Source organism: Netta rufina, assembly GCF_964035555.1.
Source record: "Netta rufina genome assembly, chromosome: 8".
NCBI classification, from domain to species: domain Eukaryota; kingdom Metazoa; phylum Chordata; class Aves; order Anseriformes; family Anatidae; genus Netta; species Netta rufina.
This window is the reverse complement of record NC_140131.1, coordinates 25,476,121-25,490,881: the sequence shown is the minus strand read 5'-3', so window position 1 is coordinate 25,490,881 and position 14,761 is coordinate 25,476,121. Positions and strand designations below refer to the sequence as shown.

At 38.4% G+C, this 14,761-nt stretch overlaps 1 protein-coding gene across 1 annotated transcript in view; it reads right to left on the bottom strand.

The window, feature by feature from the left end:
* The window catches only part of NEK7 (NIMA related kinase 7), a 66,360-nt gene that overhangs the window by 19,034 nt on the left and 32,565 nt on the right, over positions 1-14,761 (bottom strand). Inside the window, exons 6-7 of the mRNA XM_084290791.1 lie at positions 8,583-8,691; positions 6,509-6,616 (exon numbers count right to left, since the gene is read on the bottom strand). Of these exons, the coding sequence (XP_084146917.1) occupies positions 6,509-6,616; positions 8,583-8,691 (217 nt within the window). The remainder of the gene's footprint in view (positions 1-6,508; positions 6,617-8,582; positions 8,692-14,761) is intronic.

The following is a 14,761-nucleotide window of genomic DNA, read 5'->3' as shown; positions in this document are numbered from 1 at the left end:
GTAGTGATTTTCTTCTAAAAGATCCACTCTACACATATCTGCCTGCCCCACTCCCTTCCATACATACTGTTATCACTGACTGGAAATAATAGCTGTTAGAATTTTTCCTCCTCTTTTTTTTTTTTTTTTTTTAATGAATTGTCAGTCCTTCCTTTTGACAGTACACAAATCACAAAAGGCTGCTTTTGAAACTACTAAGCACAGTTTAGTTTGAATATCTGAACCTGAGCCTGAAGTCTAGGATCTTCAGCTTCCCAGAGAGGAAGGCTGGAAAGCCTGGGAGGCCAGCAGAAGCCCAGGTTCCTTGGAGCAACTTGGCCATCTGCTGCAGAACCAGGCCCTACGAGGGCTTTTCAGCTCCTGAATCTGGGGCTGGCCTGGCATAATCCTGCCTCAGAGCTGCAGGCTCTGGAGACGTCTGCTCTTGAAAAGCAGCATTTACTTGGGCTGTCCCAGAGCAAATTTACATGAGATACTCTGGGACAGCTCTCCTCCCGATTTTAATCAGGCCCTACCCATCTGTGTCACAAGTTACTTGAACAAGGTAAGTGCAGAGAAATATTCTAGCTCAAAAAAAATAAAAATAAAAATAAAAAATAATGTGAGTGGCAATTTTTGTGCACCATCTCTGAACATTATGCCTATATACCCCCCAAATGACTACCTAACAGAAAAAAAGGATCAGAGATCTACACAGGTTTTAATTTGTGTGTAATATTTTCCTAAGCACTGAATCCTGATGAAGCAATCCAAATGAGTGCAGTCAATTCAATACAAGCCGACCTTATTTCCACACTAACCATCTTGCAACACAGCCAGAGATTAATATCAACACTCTTACTGCACAGCCACAGAAATGGTGACTGCAAACCTCAGTTTTATTTAACACAAATTACAGGGATCTCGTACCACTTCCACTTTTCTGAATTAGCCCCATCTATTCAGAACTGATCACTATGTGAATGAGATATAATAAACCTGTAATTCCAAATCTGAGTAATCAGACTAACAGTTTTCATCAGTTATTGTAATGTAATCATTTCCAAAAGTTCAGAGTTTTGTCTTGACAATGTGCTCTCTCTCTTGTAAAGGCCGGCATCTCAAAGCATCTCATCCACTTTCTCAGGGGAAAATGGAGTAGGAAAGACAAAAAACAAATAAGAAGTACTTTCCTACTTCAGAGGCCTGGCTCAGACCAGGAAATGCGCTGCCATCTTCTCACAGGCCAGGCCGCTGCTGCTGGTAACCCGCAGCTCCCACCAACAGCCCTCTTGGCCACCAGCACGGACAGAGGCTGAGAAGCGACTCACAGGCAGAAGCATGGGGACAGAGATCCTGTCTGTCACGGGGACAGACACTGCATCCTGCTTGGCCCTATAAGCTTTATGGGGAGAGCCTCCCAGTCCCGGGAGAGCAGCGGGTGTCAAGGCCCCTGCCCCAGAGGCCTGGGCAGCGAGGCCGGGTGGCACAGCTGGCAGCTGAGACTGCAGAAAATCAAGAGCTTGAAACAAGAAAGAGTGGGGAAAGGCAATTCAGACAAGAGGATCACTGAAAAAAACATTCGCTCTCATGAGATGATCGTGCTCACTCGCAGAGAAATGGTCAAGAGAGATGGTCTTCTCCCCACGAAAGAACAGGGGCACCGATGGCGGGACTGCAACACCAGAACAGCTCCAGAGCGTCCAGAAGCAAAACAAAACATCTCTGCTAGGCCGGTATAACAACAACAGGACTTTAATAGACATTTAATGACAACTACCTTGCAACTGGAAGCTGTAATTAAAAAGCTTGGCTTGATACAGCCTTCATAGTTTTATTATTCTTACTGTACTTCCTCCTTGAAAACCTGTTTTTCCTCCCCCACAGACTCTGTGAGTTTGGGCACCTTTGAAAACTTTCAGCTGTATTTTGCATCTACCAATGCAGGGATTTAGTACATTCAGACCTTTTGCTGTCAGGACTCATCTAATAAAAGAGCAAGGCAACAGTAACCTGGTTCTGAACTGGTTACAGAAGCAGTGCCTGTGCTGCCCTGAGACATCAGGCGAGGAACTGGCAGTGAGTAATGTGCCAGAAAGAGGCTTCACACAATCCACAGGGGGCAGCTGAAAACACGGAGGTTTGAAGGTTCATAGCTTACCAAAAGCAAAGGTAATTTTAACCAGTAGCTCTGGGAAGCCTGCTGATACATTAGGGGTCTGATATGACTGTGAAAGATTGATGATAGTGAAAAGGAAGAACAAATGCTATCATTTTACAGCGTTTAGCCTAGTGTAACACCTTAACTGCAACACAACCTGAAGCCCCCAATGACCAACAAGTGAAAGGAATAGAAATTACAGTTATGTGCTCGTTGAAATCACAAAAACAACCTGAAGATCTAGACATCATTACTACTTGTAAACTGTTTTCAAGAGAACATGACACAAGATTGATTAATCCGAAGGCACTGTCCCCCGTTCTAAAGAAATGCAGTCACAGTACATATACAGCAGTGCGCTGCTGGCAAGCAACTGCTAGATTTGATTATATGCTATGTTTCCTTCTTGAATCACGATTTTTTTGTGGTTAGTGAAATACAGCATCCCAACACAGTAAAGAGATGCAACTTTCTTCACTCATCTGAAGAAACAGAATAATACAAGACAAAGAGGTAACACATTAAGGGGCCTACACTGCTAAGAACAAAATCCGTAACTTCACTACTCTGTTTACTGCTTTTCTGCATCTCAAGTAACCTGCAGGTTTTAAGGGTAATCTCCTTGAAAACGGCCTGTGTCAGTCAGATAAACTGCTTTCACAGAACCTGCTGCTGCTCTGGAGCTCCCTCCCTCTAAAGATGCTGCAGATCTAGAAAATGTTGTTTCCTCATACAAGCTTTCTGTTACTGGGAAAGGGAACAGTCATAATGGAAACAGTGGTTATGAGGAGGAAAGCTGGATCTGAGGGATCAGAGGCAAAGAAACCACCACGAAAAAGGGAGCGATGACAAACAGCCCATCTTACTACCTGCATAAATGCATAACTCACACTGCAGCTGAGTTAGAGGAGAATGCGCGTTCACTTGAAAAGTGAATGCATCGAGCAGTTGAATGAAACACAGCAACAAACTCCAAGTATTATCAAGCTTTTTTAAAATGGGAGAAAAATCTGTCTGGTAAATGTAAAGCAACTTATATAAAGCAATGTAATGACTGATTCAGAAGGTGTTCCGTAGACTGGTTTTAATATATTGAATAATGAAATTCCGAATATTGAAAAAGGAAAATGGAGTGAAAGAATGTAGAATCACCAGAATTTAATACAAATGATCTTTTGCTTTTGATTTTAAGAGAATCACAACAGCTCGTTTGCCCTGCAAGAAGATACTCACATCATTGCAGCAGCGTCCACCCAGACAGCACACCACGCAGCCATCTAAACACAACCACACTGGAGAACAGATCTTTTTTTCCTAAACTGAACTACTAAAATACGGACTTAGATCCACTGAATGGTTAACAAAGACACAAAAAGCACATTTTGCCACCATTTGCATGAGTCAGAGTCAGGATCGCCAATTGATCAAGGCACTTAAGGCCTGGCATTCAGCAGTAAAAGAAAACAACAACAAAATGCAACACCCACAATCATGGAGAAAGGGCTAAGAAGACTGTCTTACTGGATGCTTCTTTCTTTCTTGGGTGCTCTTCCTGACATCCCTTTCTAATATCAGATTTCCTGATGCTCAGGAACTTGTCAAGCTCGTATCAAATCAAAATACAAAATGCCTTCATTTCCTTTGCTTTTTTTTTTTCTCATTATTATCAAAAAGATGTATACATGCCATAGTAGAGAACTCTACTGTTTTGATAAGGCTGTACAGAAGGAGTTAAGAATATTAAAACACTCTGTCCAGTGCATTTTTTTCTCATTTGTTTCAAATGGACCATCAGTGAGTATTTTAATTAAATCAGTATTATTCATAATTAGCAGTTAGAAGCTGTAGCTAATGAAAATTTTAGTACATTTCTTTATCTCCGGAAGCCTGAATCTAGTTTGCTACTGAAATTTTTATAAAGCCTGTAAACAAGTATAAATTGCTACACATGTTTGTAATTCACCATTTTCTATGCACCAAAGGTTTACGGAATCACAAAAAGATGCAACTTTAAAAGAAAATTCAGGAAAACCAGCCCCAGAAACTGCATGAGGAATTAATTCGAAAAAATGGTTTCTACAAGTGACATGATAAATCAGAGTGTCACTGTCTCCACAGCAGCCTAAGTTAATAGCTGAACAAAACCTTCTTCCTAGGCTAAATTCTAACATTGTCTCGTAATTAAGTGGGGAAAATGGGCAAAGGAGCAGAGGCAGGGGGAACACAACAGCTCCTCTATCAGGGCACAGCACCCAACATTAGAAACAACAGTTTGCTTTGTTGTTGTTGTTTTTCCCCACCTCTCTCCCTGTCTGGATGACTCCTCTATTTGTAAGAGGTGAGTTTTAACATGCTTAGGAGGAACTAGAATTAAATCTTGAGGGTTATATCTGAGCATCCATGAGGAACCCAAGCACGTTTCCTGGTCTCATTGCTTCTTGTCTGTGTCTTTAACTCATCCCTCTTTTTTTTTTTTTTTTTTTTTTTTAATATTAATGCATGATTGCACATCTGTGTCCAAGTCTCACCTCGCTCCTATTCAGATCTCAGCAGTTCTTCGTGGCTTGAAGTACAGCAGTATCAATATGGCGTTAAAGGGAAAAACTAGAAGGTGTAAGAGTACCCAGGGACTTTCTGGGAGATGAGGAAGTAGGAACTGTATAACAAAAAGATTATTTTCTAAAATAGTTATTTTGTTTTTTTAATATAATCATCACCCACGTCTCAAACATGGTCCCAGCATGGTGAACAGCAGTCCTCTCATTTTCTGTAATCTACTGGTAACTGGGACTATCTGAGTAAAGTCAAATTAAGAGGTGAGGATAAATATGGCACATTTTCACCTAAGACTATGAAATGTTGCATTTCTAATTAGAACCAACAGCTTCTGAACAAGCACGATTCTGTGTGTGTCCTCCCATTGACTTAAAATAGAGACTTGTAATTATTACTTAAGACAGACATGAGTGGTTATCTTGTGTACTTCTGTCAATCAAAATATCCAAATGCCTAATTACAGAATTATCACCATCATTTGTATGAAATTCTCACTGAGCAACATTTGATTAAATTTTACCTATCTGTATTCCTGTTTCACTAAGGTCCTCTGTCGAAACAGGAAACAAATTCTAGACATTACCACCAACAGCCCGGCTCTTCAGGGGTCTGGAAGTTCATTTCACACTCTTTGCAGTCAATGACCAGGCTTGCATTCAGCCGCCAACAGACAGACATTTCAGGGAACAAAACCTGAAGATGCTAACTACAAGCCAACTATGGGGAAAAAATATCTGCTGTAAACACTAAATCTTGCATTTCTTTTTAAAGATGCTGCTACTGTAGAAGAGAAATGTTTCATAAATAAACAGTTCCTCTTAGATTCTGTAATTTGTCCATTCCCTGCATTTAAACAAAGAATCTCTCAAATACTTACTTCTTTTTTTCCCTTCCGAAGGCTTCTTAGTCATTCTAGACTTCAAATGCTCTCATACGCTACTCACAAGATATCACTTACATGAAAATTTTGCCAGGAGAACAATGTTATTTTTGCTTGAAAAATAGTGGGTTTTTTTGCATGCTAGCGAAGAATAAATTGGACATTTCAGAAGCTTTTTGTATGTTTATAAAAATCCTTTTTCTTTCATTAAAAAAAAAAGGAAAAGAAAAAACCTTTGTGGATCATAAAGCCTAATTCGGATCTCTCCTCAACTTATTCTGCATAAATTGAGAAACGTAAACCTTAAAACATTTTTTAGACAATTACCGTAATACAAATGATACCAGATACTAGCTGTAAATGAATTAAAATAGTTTTTCCACATTTCTATCTTGTGTTTTTAAGGAGAAAAAGGAGAAAAATACAATCACTATATTGTGGACATTTTCCCAAGCTGATCATTAACTAATCGAGTTATTATTTTTTTTAGCTTAAACAGAAGTTTGTCTTTCAGCCCTTTCAAAAAGCATCACTAACATGCCTTCAATACTACCCATACAACATACAGGCATAAACAATCATATGCTTTCCAACACAGATTGAAGTTCACTTCAATTGAAAAAACACATCAGTATTATTGATCTTATTTTTTTCTATCATTTCTAGGAAACACTACTATAACGAAGATTTGTTTTGAGTCAAGAAGATACATTAAATGAGTCAAAGAAAAAAAAAAAAGCAACCTGTAATGCCTGAAAGAGACACAACCTCAGCATTACAGCTTTTCTGCATTAACACGGCTCCCCATTCTAGTTTATCAGATGGCTTTAGCTGCATGTTAACGCTTTTTCCCTCCCCTCCGATGAACAGCCACAGTATTTCTACTACATAAAAATCCACCTTCCCTTCCCCTGCCCCTCAGAAAAGCTTACCTAAGGAATGAGCAGCTGTGGTTTTGGAACTGAAAAATCGTCCAAGTCCAAGGTCTCCAAGCTTTACTACCCCTGTAGCTGTAATGAACACATTAGCTGGCTTTATATCTGAAAATAAACAACAGAATTTAAAAACTCAGTATGAGGTTGCGAGAAGAGCTATTTTAAGTATGGGTAATACTAACAAAATCTGACAGTGCCTTTTAGAAAGATGGAATCCGTTATTCAGAATTTTAAATTAACTATTTTAATAGTCCTAGCATCACTCAAACAACAAATCTAAGAGCTGTGAAAAACATTAAAAAAAAAAAAACACTAAATACCGCATCATCCACCCCATAATCACAGAAACACATACAGCAAAGCTCATTACTTCTTTATGTAAACTATCTATAAGGACTACCATTAGAACTAGAAAACTTCTTATTATGCTTTACGTAACAGTCCAAAACATGTTTTCATGGACTGTAAATCACGTTTTTCATCACTTTTGCTGATCAGATTACCCGCAGAGGCAAGATGTTATTTATTTAAAATAGGTAGCTGATTCTCTTTAATAGAAGGCATTAAAACAAAAGAAAAGTTTTACTCAGGAGAATAGTTATTTGAACTTGTCAGTGGAATTGGGCTAATGAAGTAGAAACAAAGAAAAATAACAATGTATACCCCAGACGGTTATTTTTCACAAGTAATATTCAGTTTAAGTTTTAATCCAATCCTTTAGGGACTACAGCAAAGATTTTTATGTTATGATTTTTAACTAGGTACCTAACTGTTAGTCTTAGTAAACTGACGTGCTATTTGTTTGGCAAGCGTCCCCAGCTCTTACTGAGTTTAGGACCCACACACTGGGGCTCAAAACTCAGAGAAAAACACTTAAGTGTGAAAAGGGAAGAGTTTCCCTTAACCGTACCCTTATCTTCTTACAGAACGGGTAATTCAGTGTGTAACCATAGATTTTCCAGAAACTCTGAAGGTAGTATTTCAGCCAAAATAAACTGAAATAAACTAAAAATTTCATCACAAAGCATTCTGGTGAGATATCTGTATCTTATAGAAAGAATTTGTAATTTTACATCCCTCTCTTTGTATAATTTGCACGTGCAGGTGTTTGTACAAATGCGTAGGGAAGAAAAGGAGAATCAACAGGGAAAGCCGTTTGCAGGGGCACATCCAAGTTTATTTTGCTAAAGGGTGCAGCACCTCTGGCTGCAAATGACACAGTTCATCAGAGATTGAGAAACTTTGCTTTTAGGCAGCTATTTGCATCCCAGGAGGAGGCAGACGATAACCTAAGACATCTAATTTCACCTGAACCCAGAGAGACAACCCATATATAGCTTGCGCTCATAGCTAGAGGGATTTCCAAGGCAAAAAAAAAAAAAAAATCTACATCTGAAAAGCAACTATACTACAATCTGTTTCCTTTGACTCAGTTATAAGGCAAAATGAAGACAACATACAGAGGAGACAGCAGCACAGAGGATTACAATGGGTAGAGGAGATTTAGTACCCGACAGGGAGAGCTGTCAGCTACAGGGGCTGTTGGGACACGGTACCTGACACCCAGACTGGAAAGAACAGAGAGAAGCAGAGAAGAGGAGAAAATGCTCGCAGCCAGCAGGTAAGGGAGAAAGGCCAATACATCACTGCAAGGATGCATGGCAGGAGGTAAATACTTTTGAAGAAGAAAAAAAAAAAAATTGGGAAAAATGGATAAATATAGAAAAACATGACAGAAAATAAGAGCCAGGAAATCGAATTGAGCAAGTGAAGAGGAAGCAGCAGCAGGATTTCCATTATGTGCATAACTACACAACTATCCCTTACTTTGAAAACTACGTATCACAACCCACTGCTGCAAACAAATGCTTACCACAGCCAAGGGAACAGAAAGCACCAACTTCTGCCACCCTTTGCTGTTACTAACAAACATTACAGAAACATACATTGTGTCAGCTGTTGAAACTGATTCCATTACAATTATTTGGTGTTTGGTGTAACTTGCATTGAACCAGCTTCATTTTCACACCGTATGAGTTTTACTAAAGATAAAACTTTGATCTTCCATTACCTCTATGCATAACACGACGAGAATGCATGTGTTCCAACGCACTGCAGAGCTGAACAAAGTACTTCCAAACTGTTCTCTCAGGAATCAATCTCTTCTGTTTCTTAAAATGCTTAACGAAAAAGGAAAGAAAAAAAAAGATAGTCAATACACATTACAATTTAAAACTTGCATAAAGTGGCTGAAGAAATATAAATAGAAAATCCTTTAGTTAAAAATCAAATACGTGAGGCTCACAATCTAATTAGAAAGGTTTACTGAAAGCTTCTTGACACAGAAAGCTTCTTCCTTAAGTATTACAACATATTTCATCAATATACATGTTTAAAATCAGTCAACATATTAGCCACAATCGAGGTCAGTGAAATGAAACTGCGCTTTCCCCAGGCTCTCACGCCAGCACCACCACCACCCTCCCCAAAAAAAGAAGGATTTACATGGCATGCAACTGTTGTCAGGGCAGGATTAATGTGGTCAGAACAGCCTAGTGCAGAGTAAGTGACCACAGAACAAATGACCATCTTCCACCAACTTGAATTTCCGTGTCCTCATCGTCCAAACAGAGGAAAAATAGCAGTGGCACAAAGTCATGAAGAAAGATCACCTAAAACTAGATCAGATTATGCATGGCTGAAGTTTCTAGGACTGAAGGAGTACTGCCTATTTCTGAAAATTTCACAGTGATTAAACTCTTGTTCAAATATTTTTCATCACGTAAAATCAGCCATTCCCAATAACTGGTAGCGGTTCAATAGCCTGTTAAAACTTACGTAAAACATAATTATGCTCTGCTAAACACATCACCTTCAAATATAATATTCAGGGACTGAAATATAGTCCTCCTAAAATACATACTGAAAACCTGGAATTCAGCCAATGTCAAATCGTGCAAGTTTGATCATTATGAATTTTGCAGCTAAAGGTGAGAAGACTGAAAAACTGTTGCTCGTTTTGTCTCTTTTTAAAGAATCCTTATTTTGACAGATTTAAGCTGACGAAGGAAATACATGAACAGCATTAATTAATTTAGATAGAAAGAAAAATACCTAGACGTCTTTTAATAGTGTGTGTACACACACGTACACAATTCACAATCATACACACCCTAAGTTCATACAACAAACATTTATTACCCTGGAAAAATAAAAATATTTTCATATGCTATGTTCAAATGTGCCACTGAGAAGTTGACAGCTGCATCTACACATTACAGAGACATGCAGGAGTACAAGAAAAATGATTTTAAAATAGCTATTGTAAAATGCATCAGTCATACAAAGGATCATAAAATTTCACCAAAGTGTTTTTAGTTATAGGGACGATTTCAAAAATGCATTTTCATTTAAATGAGGCAAAGAATATAAATTACTTGTTTAAATATAATTTTCTCAGTCTTGGACTGAATCCAAACAAGCCCTGTGTATCTGTTCTCCCCATAGCTGGATTTGCATATCAGAGGATTGTTTGATGTCAACAGGAAGATGGAGACCAGGTTTCTTTTCATTTAAAAACAAACACACAATACATGTAAGTATGTGCACATGAAAGCGTAGTTCCTTGATTTAAAATGCATTCTGAAATTATCATAATTATAACTAGGTATTTTATTTAAACATTCTGATTTTATTTATTTATTTTAACTGAAATCTAAGTACAAGCAGTGATGAAACACCATTCACAAAATGTCTGAAATACAAATACCTTCCATTATGGATTTCCATTCCTATGTACTTTAAAAATACACTGATGGCTTTCACTACAAAATCTGCTTCGCTTCTTACAGTGCCAGCATGCAACATAACAACGATTTAAGATGTAGTCTCATTCTACTGAAAGCTTTTACCATTTTTCATGATACTAATAACTTCTCTTCCTGAAAACATCAGTTATTAGCCCTGTAGATTTTGTATGTTTATCCATCTAGAGAGGATGTCAAAGAGAGCTGTTAAGTTTGCTAAAAATATGTAAACTGAACAAAGACACTGGATTTTTTCTGAATTTATACAAGCAAAAATGCCTATATGTTCACAATAAACTCACTGAACATTATTTTGTGTAGAAATTAGTTACTCTTTTCATCAAAATATATATTGTCGGTTTCTTGGGCTACTGTCCACCAATAAGCAAGACAGTGATAAAAAGTCTCCACCACTAGGAAGGACTGTTTTTGCAAAAAGTAGATGCTGAAACAAATTGTATGTTTCTAGGAAACAGTCCAGTATGCAGTGTTCTTGGAAAAGTCAATGAAGAAATGGAATCCCATTCTTGTTTGGACCCTTACCTTCTAACAAGAAATATAAGTTGATTGGAAACAGTCAAATTTACACCTGTTTTATGCCAAACAGCATAATTAAATCCATATAGCATGTGTTAACTGCACTCAAAGCAGGATGCTTTTCTCTCTCTCCCTTATTTTAAAACAGTCTCTAATGAAAAATGCAGTTCTAATGGTTGCAGGTTTCTCCATTTCCTTTGGAGAAGCCAAAAGGCAAAAGATACAACAGCAAAAGTATAACATCCTTCATCGTAGCAGGGCACAGCAGCACCATGAGCACTTCAGTGTTAGCTCACTGCCTAGTGCTGTTGTATATTTAGCAGTCTAAGGTCCATGCAATCAAAAGTTACCCTTAGTAGTCCACGTTACCATCACCTCTTCAAATCTGACCTTAAAGAAGCATGCCCTGACATAAAGCTTTCTGAACTAATCTCATCTTCAGCATTTTCCTATTCTCTTGCTTCTTCCACATATCTGAGGCTCACGGGGCAGTCCTGTTGTCCCTCTGATCCTTGACCTTCTAGGGTGTGACATTTAAAAAAAAGCCTAAGTCCTGTTTGAGGTGAAAGATCAGCTTCAACATTGTTGAAACTGGGCAAAAAATAAATTGTTAGTGTATGTGCATTAAAAACCTGGGCTGTGTTGCAAGCTAGTGTTTTACCAGGTAAACAGAGAACGCCGAGCATGCTCACGCAGCAGACTGTCTTCTAGCATGAACTAGCCATTTCAAAAGCCGTATTCCATGAATCTTCCATCTACATTGTTGAGAATGGAATCACAAAAAGCTGCTTAGAAGAGTTTTCACAATGTCAGTACAGATAAAACTGCAATTCAGTCATTTAATATAACTTAAGATTTTTTTTCTGCATGTAGATTTGCTACTCAAATGCCTTAAAGAGCTTTAAGGTAGGCAAGTTATATCACCAGTTTGTCTTTCTGTCCCTTTTTTACAGTCTCACTGAGCAGTTTCATTACGGGAAAATAGAACTCTCCAGGTTTTCCCTAATGAATTGTTAGAAGAAAAATGAAATATTCTCCAAATGTTTCCATCCTAGTAAAGTTAAATATAGCTGCCTTGCACATAAACAGCGTATGCCATTCAATTTCTTGGAGACAGGAAAAAAAAGTGGAAGATAGACGGGGAAAAAGTTTGAAGTCAATATAAAAGCATGAAATTATACCGGGTTTCTAAAAATGATGCTTTAAAGGTCAAATTCCAAAAGCAAAAGTGACAGCAATTAGCAAATGGTCTTATCTAGGCTTAACAAGGGCAGCTGGGAGAATAAATCTAAAGGAAGTATACAGGGCTACTACGTCTGGCTCTGGTAAGAAACCTAAGGATTTCCTGCAGATGGACAAAGAACAGAAGATTTCAGTAAAATTGCAGATTTCAGGTATGGCTGCCCATTCCTCAGTAGCCATGCTTTAAAATATATATATATATATATATAGTGGAGGAAAGGAATTAAAAAATGTGGGTTTAAGATGAAAGCTAGACTCTTAGAAATGAAGAGGTTTGTGAACATCACTTCCAGAGAGATGATAAACTGATTATTTGAACAGCTTTTACAGAGTCAGTGTAAAAAAAAATTCTGCTCCTAAATTAGTGTTAAACTAGCCCAGAAGAACATTCACCTGAGTCTTGCTGCTGTGCATGCTCTAGGCTAGAGCTGCCTTCTGAAAGAGAGAATCTAGGGAAAAAGTAAAAAGGGAATGATCATTTCCTTGCTTTAAAGAAATTCCCTTTCCCTTCTTTCACATTTTGATGGCAACTGTGTCTGTTCTCACGACTTCACTGGTGGCTTACAAAATCATGAAGTTACTTTTTGCTATTTGATTACCTCGACTTATCAGAACGGGGTGAATCAACAAGCACATACTTCTGGGAAGGTATCTGAACTTCATCAAGAGGAAAAGGATGCAGGAAGGAATTGCCACCTAACACATAATGACATTCTTAGAAACTTCTGTTTGTATTTCTTTGGGATTCTTTTTAAATGCAGGATCACAGAGTCATTCATCTAGGTTGGAAAAGACCTTTAAGATCACCAAGTCCAACCACCAACCTGACCTATCGAGTCCCATCGCTAAACCACATCCCTTAGCACCACATCTACACATCTCTGAAATACCTCTAGGGATGGGACACACCACTGTCCGTGAAGAAATTCTTCCTAGCACCTGATCTAAACCTCCCCTGTTGCAACTGAAGACTGTTTCCTCACATCCTGACACTTGTCACCTGAGAAAAGGGACTGGCACCCTCCTCTCTAAAACCTCATTTCCAGTAGTTAGAGAGATGAGGTTTGCTGTCTGCCTCCTTTCCTCCTAATTAAGTAGTCCCAGTCCCCACAACCATTCCTCATGTGTCTTGCTTTCTAGTCCCTTCAGCAGCTTTGTTGCACTTCCCTGCGTATGCCTGAGCACCTCAATACCCTGCCTGTACGGAGGGACTTGAAACTCAATGCAGTATTTGAGGTGTCACCAGTGGACAATCACTCCCCTGGTCCTGCTGGCTCTGCTATTTGTGATGAAGGCCAGATGCTGTTGGCCTTCTTGGCCACCTGGGCACACTGCTGGCTCGGAGCAAACACAGAGAGGGCAGAGGAGGCTGCACAGTCGCAGTGGGAAACCATGGAAGCGTAGGCAGGAGTCTCCTTGTCAATGCCACAGGAACAAACCCGAACTGGCAAGGGCTTCTGGATCAAAAAAGACTGGTAGAGATGGATAGCAACACCTGCATGATTCTGAGACTCACATATAGAAATGGAGTTTCTATACAAATTATTTTTTTTTTTATTATTATTTTAAAGGTTTCTACAGTTCTAGCAGAAAAGAAGTGTCCCAGGAGCTTTCTCTGGCTCTGTTCAGCAGAATGCCAGGCTACCAAAAGGAAAGGGTGCTTCCCCCCCCCAGAGAAACAAACTAACAACAAATAAAAAAAAATAAAAATAAATTAAAAAAAAAGACAAACTTCTCCTCAAACATATTCTCCTTTCACACACAATCAAAATAAAGACACCTACTTAAAAGAAATAGAAATATTGCAAGAAAAATACAAGTCAAAATTCTGTTATTTCCATATTTAGTATATATTTTTATGCTAATCATCTATTAATTAGACTGCTAGTAACATTCTTGATTGAACTGTGATCCCTTACAGAGCTCTGACCAAAATCACTTGAATATATAGAGAGTTATATTCAAGATATTCAAGATAGATATGTATCTCCATCCAACTGCCTTTTCAAGGACTTGTTTCATTTTACCTGACCTACAGTCACCCTGTTCCACCTAATGGGTTTGCTCATGAAAAAAAAAAAAAAAAAAAAAAAAAAAAAAAAAAAAAGGAACACAGAGTTTTTGGAGATGAAGATCACCTAACAAAACCAGATCTACTTGCAGAGCCACTAGAATAAAATTTCTAATACTGCATCATTTTCATTGTCCCTGCAGTTACCGCTGAGCAGGGCTTCTTAAAACACACAGCCACATGTTTAAATTCAACAGTGTTTGTTTACATGCATCTCTCTCCAATAAATCCCCTTGGGAAACCTGATACAGCATGAAGATGTGAGATCTGTGTTTGAATCATTAACTCTACCTCCTAATAAAAAGCAATGGCATGACACAGTAAATACAGAGGTTACCATTTTAAGGCTTTTGTTTTGGTTTTTCAGTTTCCTACAAATAAGGCAGACAAATTGGAAATCCTCTCTCCATTCTCAGCAAGTTACTCACACAGTACAAACACTGACATAGGAAAATTTACAGAAACTGGGTGAAAACCTAAAAATAATCCTCCAGCATTGTTTGCAGGACATCTCAGACAAGAAAGGCACTAGGAACCACTGGTTAGGAACACCTTTCCGTTCGCCCTTCTCTCTGAAGAAGAGTCAGGGAGGCA